The following is a 9430-nucleotide window of genomic DNA, read 5'->3' as shown; positions in this document are numbered from 1 at the left end:
TCCCCCCTCTCCCCCCTCTCCCCCCTCTCCCCCCTCTCACACGTTCTCTCTCTGGGATTGATGGCAGAGTCCTCGTCATCGTGCTCCAAGTGAATGACAAGCTCATCGCTGTCCATGAATGCAGGCAGGAACCCGGGTCAGGGCTGCTCACCGCGTCCGCACCCGACGGGCAGTTGGCTTGTGGGCAACGTGGCCGTACGAAGTGCTGGGTCTGTGGTCTGTAGGCGAGGTCATCCTCTCCTCTCGTGGGTGATTTCAGCAGCTGATTCTTGTCCAGTCCAGTGAGTGGGTGCTGGTTCCCTACACCCACACTCCTGTGCAAGCTCGGCGAGCAGCAGGCAGGCTAACGGCTTCAGTCTAACAGCAGAGAAAGAAATCACAGGGAGGGTGCAGAGAGAGAGAGAGAGAGAGAGAGAGAGAGAGAGAGAGAGAGGGGGGGGGGAGAAAGAGAGGAAGAGGAAGAGAGAGAAGAGCCAATAGATGGCAAGACAGAGGTGGAGAGAGTTGAGGAGAGAGAGAGGGGAAGGGAGAGAGGGTGAGAGAGAGGATGAGAGAAGGAGTGATAGAGAGAGGAGAGAGAAGAAGAAAGAGAAGGCAGAGGAAAAGACGGGGGGTGAGAGACACAAGAGCTGCCCAAACATCTAATAAACGTAAACCAACATCAGTTCATAAAAGTTAAGATTCTGAGCTGCTTATGAAGACACATGTTTGTATGTCACTATACAATACATCATAGCATCAGACACTAAAGTTTAACCTGTCTTATATAAAGCACTTTGGGATATGTAGACAAACACAACCGATGTAAAAAGTGAAAGGCTTAGACTAACACCATATAGGAGCCCTAGCAAATTTAGGGGGGGCAAATTACTAGCATCAACCTATTGGTGTCCTGAATCAGATATTCCTCACTGGACACTGTGAACATGAGTTCACCTCAGAAGAGTAGCCTGCCCCCCCCCAGGTTGATGGTGTAATAGCACTGCTCTTAATCACTGCAGCACTGAAGACTAGAAGCTGTTACACTGACTATGCAATCTTTTATGGCCCCTTAATGAATGAAACAATTTAACTTGGCATTACTGCTGAACAAAGAGCTGCACTTTTAAAAAAATAGAAGTGAAAGGCATCCTTGCCATGGGCTACAAGAGATCAACTCCACTATCAAAGAAGTGAAGAATCTGGCATTGTCCCAGTTTTCCAGCACCTCGAGTTTGTTTAAGTTTGATTGTTGCAAGCTGGAAAATATTTCTCAACAGAAGTTATTCTGCAAAGCACACAGGACTATACTATCTGAATCTATATCAACACAGCGTATTAGGAGCATATGTGTTTGATTTTGATAAATGACTTTTGGATCCAATTGCATCAAGCCAAGACCTAGAAGAATGATTAACTCACAGTAAAACAGGCTGGATTGATAATCAATTCAAAGTCTTTTTTTAAGGCTTTCGGCCCCACAGATTAACTGTAGATTAACTGAATGATGTGATATTAAAGACAGTATCCAGTCATGCAGAGGCTCTGGCCACAGTGCCATGGCAGCACACTACATAAATGAACATGAGTCTGTATATATGTAAATTGATCTGAGTCTATATATATATTTAAATGCATTTTTGCACCAGATGATTTATTACACAACTTCACCATCCTGTAACATATAAGAGAATGACACAAAAATCTAAACTTGTAGAGTTGTTGTACAAATGTCAATATCACAGAATTACCTTGTCCTAAGCATGGATTTAGACCCAATTTGTGTGATGCCCAAAACCTGGCCACCTGTGGTCAATCAGATTATCCAGCGAACCATATGTCATACCAAAATGTAATAAAATCATGCTATTGTTTTACACATTTTCCAGATCATCTTGGCAGTCTATGCATTGTTGTCTCTTCAACTGAGTTTTAAGACTATCATAAAAAATAGTAAATCTAACACCGTTTTCTTTAGAACTCACCAAATTCTTTCAGATAGCAGTCAAAATCTTTTCATTCCCATGCTTATACACACAGGTGTGTGAAGAAGGTAGAGTTTAAGGTGATATCCTAAATTCGAACAGTAATTTACAGCTCAGGACGATCCGCTGCAGAGCATCTTTGACTGCGAAAGTGAAAAGCTCTGCAGTAGAAAAGAGAAAAGACAAAGGTTGACTCGCACGCGTATTTTAGTAATAAAATGCCACATATCGACTATTGCAATTCTCGCTGTGGTACGCTTTTTCTTGGATGTTGTATTGAAGAGGCCAACGTCAACACACAAACGAAACAAACAAAGGAAAACAACAACATAAACAAAACAAAAACCTACGCGTCATACCTTCTATCTTTCGAGAAATCGGCAGCACCAAATTGATTTGAACTGCCAGTTACTAATCCAGATTAAATCATTAACGTACGCAATACGTTGCGCCTCCGTTTCTACACCTCGTTTCCTCGTCCACCCTGCCGCAGTAGCCTATATGAATACAACATTCACTCCTTCGCCTCGCTGAGGACAGCAGTGAATAGCTTATGTAAGCCTTTATTAAACAGTTATAAAATCCATTCGTAGAAAGATTGCTTTAAATCCGACTACGATTTCTGATCAATGATGTTTACTCAAATATCTACTATACTGGGCTGGATAGTAGGCTACCTCGTGGCTTCCTGGTAAGATGTTTAAAGTTACAATGATGTAAAATGAAGATGTTAAATGAGGATGTGAAATTCACAATAGATTACAACTTTAAATTATAATAGACATATTTTAAACCAAATACAGCCCTTTATGAAAGTACTCTTGAGTATTTACAATTTTTGCTATTTATGCTATTATTAGATTATTTTCCTATCAGTTTATTTAGGCCTATTTATTCAAACAGTTTAACAGGTACTGTGACGCCGGAGGTGTCGGGACAGAGGCCGCCGGAGACGGTTGAACAGAAGGATGTTTATTGTCCATGGCAACCAAACCAGTAAAGCTCTTAGCGCACACACTGCAAGTGATGCAAGGTAAAGCCCGTAGCACACACCAGTAAAGGTCTTAGCGCACACACTATAAGTGATGCAAGGTAAAGCTCGTAGCGCACACTAGTAAGGCTCGTAACGCACACACTGCAAGTGATGCAAGGTAAAGCTCTTAGCGCGCACGCAGGTAGGAAACGCAGTGGCAGAGACCAGAGACACTCATGTAGCGGCAATGTGCAGCACTGGACCAGACGACCTGCGGGCTTAAGAAGAGCAAAGTAAATAAGAAACAGGTGTTCAGTATGATGGTGATTGTGACTGTGGGAGTGGTTGCGTGCGCGGGGGTGTGTGCTGGGATCGGCTGCTGGCCGGGATGCGCGCCCTCTGGTGGCGACCCGGCCTCCTCACCGTGACAGGTACAGCCACAATCACTTCAAATCAGTGGATTACATAAATCCCTTTGATATATATGTATCTCCTTCAACACAAAGTCCAACATTAAGAATAATAAAGCAAAATCTCAAATGATACTTTTCTGTAGTTTTTTATTACAGCAATATAAAAATGTAACACCAGTTTACCAACTCAAGTCAAAAGGAATCACATTCTTCTAGATATGGAAATATAACTTTTAATACAATGTCCTTACATGGTGAGTTGCACAATTTATAAGTTGACTCATTAACATAACATACAAAACACAAAACACTTCAAATGAGAAAATACCAGTAGCACTGGCAGTAATACTGTTATTGTTATATATTACTCTGTACTTTCAAATGCAGATTATCATATCAATGAAACAACAAAGTCTGACTGAATAATTTGTTCTTTGGCACTGATATGTTTAATACAGAATAAGTATTTATAGGAAGGTAGAATTACGTGCTTAGGCTACTCTAAATTCCAAATACAAAATGCAGGTCTTAACATACTATATCTATTTGTTTCATAATTGTTCCATGTAATATTTGGAAATGTTCTTAATACCAAGCTAGTGCAATTGGGCAGCCCATTTAAAATAGATAACAATTTTTTGGCAATTTCACCTTACCGTCAATACAATTATCAGCTATTCTAGAAAAAAAAACTTTGCAGCAAGTTATTTGGTGGCAGATACCTGTATCGCAGCTGTGATTCATGTTTCATACCTTAGTGATTACTGAGAGTAATTATTCACAGTAAACAATTGTAGTGATTTATTTCACTCAGTGAAAAACGATATTGCATATCCGAAAGCACGGCGTAACGTTACTGCCACTGTTAGCCCGGTCACGGTTAGCCCGGTCTCCACCGATCACGTCTCTTGTTTCTTGGTTTTCTCGTTCCACGTGCTTTTGTTATGGTTTTCCACGCGCTCTTGTTGTTCCCGCCCGTCATTTTGTAACCACGCCCCCTTTTAATCGTCGTCACCTTTTTCTAGTTTAGTGCCCTTGCTATTCCTGTCTTTTTAAAACCAGTATTTTCTTTGTTTCGTTGCTGGTATTTGTTTCAGTCGATGATTTGACATCGGCTATGTTACAGCTATCTGGTTACTCAGTGGCAGTGTTCAGTCTTTGGGTTATTATCCACAGTGTACGTTTGGTTTATGTCTATTTTATCTCCCTGTCTAAAATGTGTCAAAACCTGTTGTTCGTGTTTGTCGTGTTTCTGTCTCAGATTTATCTTTACAACCTTTACGACTTTGGACCGTCTTAATGAATATGGCTCTATATGACTATGGGCCTGAATAAATCATGCTCTTCTCAGCGTTTGTGTGTCCGCCCTCTAATCTTTCAGTTACAGTCACATTGTATTTTTACACTGTAAAACAAAACGTTACAAAAATATGTACTCTGTAGATATGTAACTTGTGATTAATGAAGTTATGAGATTTAGCTACATTTTGCTGCCATAATTCTAGCATTGACATCAAAGGTATAATCTACAATTTAGGAAATCCACAGTTATAAATCAGTCATATTTCTATCCAATTTTGTCTGGCGAAGTCTTCAGTCACAACAGATGTTTTTTTAAGCCTTAATAACTGTGAGGAAAGGACGTTTTGACAAAATGAACTGAGAGGAGAGAGATGGTGGAATTTAAACCACAATGTTCAGACTTCATTTCAAGATGTGTTGTCCTTCATCCGTGTACGTGGAAGACGGAGAAGGACTGAATAAACGGTTGTTTATCTTCTAACCTGTATGTAATTGTAGAAGTGTCAAACTTTCAATATGTCCCTGTTTGGACACTAACGGCTAAAATAGTTTGACAATGACTATTTTGCTCGTGGAACTCTAGTAATCCGTGATTCAGTGCCAACTTAACACATATGAAGAAACAATGCATGCTATTTTTAAAAAGAGCTATAGTCATGTAAAAAGTTATTTTTACATTTCAGAAAACGTAAACGGCCAATGACGTAAACGGTCACGTGGTTTGGTAACCTCAAATTAGACCGGCCGAATCGGAACCATAAGGGAAGTATCTCGAGGGACTTTTCATTCAGACTTTTCTCTCAACAGCAAGTTTCTAGCCATGTCTTTTTGTTCGTTTACGCGAGGGGAAGTCTTTAAAGAGCACTTTAAAACGGGTGAGTTCTTATCGCGGAAGCTTGTGTACATAGTCTTACTTACATGCTGTCGACACGAAAAGTGCATTAACCGACTGTACAAACAGCATTTTAGACTTTGAAAGTTGGGATATTCCTTTAATTGGGTTAGGCCAGGGGTCTCAAACTTTTCTGGTGGCCACATACAACTTAATCGTATCTCAAGGGGGCCAGACCAGTAAACTCGTTCCAAAATTACATGGAACTAACAATAATTCCACTTTTCCCCCCATTCACCTCCGTGAACATATAGAAAGAGGTCAAATTTTCTTGAACAACCTGGCACTCTCTCTTTTTTGACTAAGACATTTCACTTAAGAGGGTGACAGGGTCAACAGAAAAAGCGGGTAAAGCGATAGAACTGACTAAAACACGCCCCTAGCGGACAATATAGGAACTGCATATTTTAAATAAAATGGGAGTTTATTCTTCTTTAATAATGCAGGTTTATTCCTCGGGCTGGATTGAAGCCCCTGTCGGGCCGTATGTTTGACACCCCAGGGTTAGGCGAACCTGCTTAAAATAAAAAGTATTACAAATTATGGTACACTGGAAAGTTCTTAATACAAAATATTAATAAAAAGTACTCAGTTTAAAAGGCATTGTCAAGTAATAATGTACTAACAAATTAGTTCACATATTATTAAACAATCTCTCTTCCTGCTCATACTCATGGTCTCTCACGCTCATGTCTTACCTGACAATCATTCATGTGTGTTTGTGTGTATGTGTTTATTTCTCTACTGCAGGTGTGTATGTCTGTACAAAGTGTGGCTATGAGCTGTTCTCCAGTAGGTCTAAATATGAGCACTCCTCGCCCTGGCCTGCCTTTACAGAGCCCATTCACGAAGACAGTGTATCCAAGCAGGCAGAGAGACCAGGGGCGCACAAGGTATTCACAGTATGTTTACAGAACGTGTACAAAACAGAATGTCGTCTGCTGATGAATAATAGGATCTTACAAGAGGCAGGGCAGTGTCTGTGTTGCATTTGCATATGCTAATTTCCTTCTTTGCTATTTCAATAGCCTATTTAAGCTTCTGAGTTTTAGAAATGTGGAAATATCTTCTAGGTTAGCTGTGGCAAGTGTGGAAATGGCCTGGGTCACGAGTTTGTGAACGATGGACCCAAACGTGGCCTCTCACGGTTCTGAATATTCAGCAGCTCACTCAAGTTCATCCCTAAAGGTATTACCTTATAAGCTCACACCTGGACCAGTGACATGGGTCAGCACTAATCACTTAACACCTCGTTGCTTGACCTCAAAATTCCACTTTTTGTGCTTTATGTTCCTTTCAGTTATTATTTTTAATGCTGTATTTTGTATGCTGCCATTTAATTATTGTATTTAATACATTGCCTTGATATCATCATAATATAATATCGTATTTTCAGCCTTTGTAGTGTAGCATACTTCTCATAACTAATATGATGATGATTCTTTGCCATATATTTATTGTTATAACAGTTTGCACATTAACTTCAATGATAAGTCAGTCATGTGCTGTCCACTGTGTTCTTTTGCAGAGAAGGATGAACAACAGAGTGAGTTGGTGGACGGAGGAGAGAAGACGGGATAGACAGCAGTGGAGTGGTTGTCTTCTGTGGCCAGAGCTGGTGTTACATGACGTGTCCTGTTATAAAGCCCTCAGTGGACATTCAGGACACTGATTTTAATGCACTGATGTCACCTGGTAACAAGCACAAGTCTGCTCCAAGACAACAATATGTTGTCAACACACACACGCACATACACTCACACACACGCACACAGGAACAGAGTGCTTTTTCAGTTAGTTTTTATATGATGATTTGTAACTGTAAAACTGATATGCTTTAAAAAAGCATAATTAATTGTTTTCTCTTCAGTCTGACAACATAATCATTATCATGTTATTTTTAATTATTACTGCAGGAAATAAAAGTAATGTTTTGTAGCCTACTGGAAATGTTTTGCACTGGCTAAAGTATAAATAGAGATTTATTTGAGGAGGGTTTCTTTTTGGCTTTGCTCAGTATGAATGCTTTTACAGTATTCATGTGTCACTGCACTTTTTTGTCTTTGTTAAACATACACTTGGATTTTAAATGTTAATTAAACTGCTTATACAGTACAATTTGTCCTATCACCAGCTGGTGGTGCTCTTTTCATATATTTGTTTGAAGTCTTTATTTATTTATTTATCTAGTTATTTATCAACAAAAGTATGCTATTAAGAATTTTAACAGCCCCTGCTGATGGAGATATAAGATTACCAAACCCAACACACCTGGGAACAGTCATCCATGGTTAGCAGGTGTGTCCTACCAATGAAATTAGGGCCAGGCTTTGGAGGCAATCAACATTTCATTATAGAACAAAACCTTAGGACACATCAAACTAACACTAAAGCTGCTTTGTGACAACATGTGTTGTGAAAAGCGCTATACAAATAAATTTGATTTGATTTGATTTGATTAAACCAGGTGTCAGTCAGGGTGTCAGAACCACTAACCAGTCAGAACCACTAACATTTCCATATAAAGCCCTTATAACTTTTACGCCATTACTTTTAGTCCTGGTCTGGTGGTTAGAGAACCGGTCTTGTGACCGGAGGGGTTCGATTCCTAGGCCTGAGGCCATGACTAAAGTGCCCTTGAGCACGGTGAAAATTTGTGGTGAAAATCACAATTGACAAATGTGGCACATTTATATTTATAAAGCCAACACCTGCCTAAAAGAAATTTCTTCTGTGCTTTGTGCGCCTAAACATCACAAGAAAATTAACACTGAGCACACTGGTCTCATTGCTTCAATATATTAGATCATTTGCACTGGATATTTAAAGACACCATTTAAGTCACATCTGCATTTATTTACAACACACTCTATAGTATCTACTTACCATATTGTCACACAAAATAAAGTGTTGGGACCAGAGCTAGAGCAGAGTCTGGTGTGGATGACCTCAACCCAATAGAACATCTTTGGGCGGAATTAGAGCGGATATATTAATATATTATGTATATAACCGTGTATACTGTACATACACTTTAGATGTTAAGTGAATCAGTTCTGGGAATTGATATTCCCCCAGAGGGACTAAGAGAGACTCTGCAGAAGGACGCAATGATATAATCTAATCAGTGGTCTCCTTTTCACTTAATTGATGAATTACCCTCAGAGGGCAATGTTCCAGGCCCAAGTTAACCATTCCTATGCTCTGCTGCTAACCCTAACTACTATAAACCACAAATTGTCATTAGGAAATTCTACTATGGTTATGCTCACAAGATCTAAGTTGTTCTAAGTTGTTCTGTCTGTCTCCTCCTGTGTCTCCTCCTCCTGTCTGTCTCCTCCTGTGTCTCCTCCTCCTGTCTGTCTCCTCCTGTGTCTCCTCCTGTCTGTCTCCTCCTGTCTGTCTCCTCCTGTGTCTCCTCCTGTCTGTCTCCTCCTGTGTCTCCTCCTCCTGTCTGTCTCCTCCTGTGTCTCCTCCTCCTGTCTGTCTCCTCCTGTGTCTCCTCCTCCTGTCTGTCTCCTCCTGTGTCTCCTCCTGTCTGTCTCCTCCTGTGTCTCCTCCTCCTGTCTGTCTCCTCCTGTCTGTCTCCTCCTGTGTCTCCTCCTGTGTCTCCTCCTCCTGTCTGTCTCCTCCTCCTGTCTGTCTCCTCCTCCTGTCTGTCTCCTCCTGTGTCTCCTCCTCCTGTCTGTCTCCTCCTGTGTCTCCTCCTGTCTGTCTCCTCCTCCTGTCTGTCTCCTCCTCCTGTCTGTCTCCTCCTGTGTCTCCTCCTCCTGTCTGTCTCCTCCTCCTGTCTGTCTCCTCCTGTGTCTCCTCCTCCTGTCTGTCTCCTCCTGTGTCTCCTCCTGTCTGTCTCCTCCTGTGTCTCCTCCTCCTGTCTGTCTCCTCC

The 9430-nt window shown here is 40.9% G+C and overlaps 1 protein-coding gene and 2 long non-coding RNA genes across 4 annotated transcripts; 2 read left to right on the top strand and 1 right to left on the bottom strand.

The window, feature by feature from the left end:
• Positions 1–41: 41 nt before the first annotated feature.
• On the bottom strand, positions 42–2642 carry LOC143508945 (uncharacterized). The gene is made up of 3 exons (XR_013129549.1): positions 2324–2642; positions 1965–2125; positions 42–357 (listed from the first exon to the last, which is right to left on the bottom strand). It is a non-coding gene; the product is annotated as an uncharacterized LOC143508945 (long non-coding RNA).
• Positions 2352–2999, top strand: LOC143508946 (uncharacterized). Its single transcript, XR_013129550.1, has 3 exons — positions 2352–2519; positions 2634–2655; positions 2868–2999. It is a non-coding gene; the product is annotated as an uncharacterized LOC143508946 (long non-coding RNA).
• Positions 3000–5376: 2377 nt separating this feature from the next.
• msrb1a (methionine sulfoxide reductase B1a) lies at positions 5377–7662 on the top strand. 2 transcript variants are annotated; one of them, XM_076997528.1, is made up of 4 exons: positions 5377–5527; positions 6295–6437; positions 6618–6732; positions 7073–7662. In XM_076997528.1, the coding sequence occupies exons 1-4, from the start codon at positions 5473–5475 to the stop codon at positions 7123–7125; spliced, it is 366 nt and encodes a 121-aa protein (XP_076853643.1). In that variant the 5' UTR covers positions 5377–5472; the 3' UTR covers positions 7126–7662. The 2 variants fall into 2 exon arrangements, with proteins under 2 accessions (XP_076853643.1, XP_076853644.1); XM_076997529.1 differs by lacking the exon at positions 7073–7662 and having other exon boundaries at positions 6295–6413; positions 6623–6730.
• The last annotated feature ends 1768 nt before the right edge of the window (positions 7663–9430 follow it).

This window comes from Brachyhypopomus gauderio, chromosome 2 (assembly GCF_052324685.1).
Source record: "Brachyhypopomus gauderio isolate BG-103 chromosome 2, BGAUD_0.2, whole genome shotgun sequence".
NCBI lineage: Eukaryota > Metazoa > Chordata > Actinopteri > Gymnotiformes > Hypopomidae > Brachyhypopomus > Brachyhypopomus gauderio.
The sequence above is the reverse complement of the archived record's forward strand: the minus strand, read 5'-3'. Positions and strand labels throughout refer to the sequence as shown.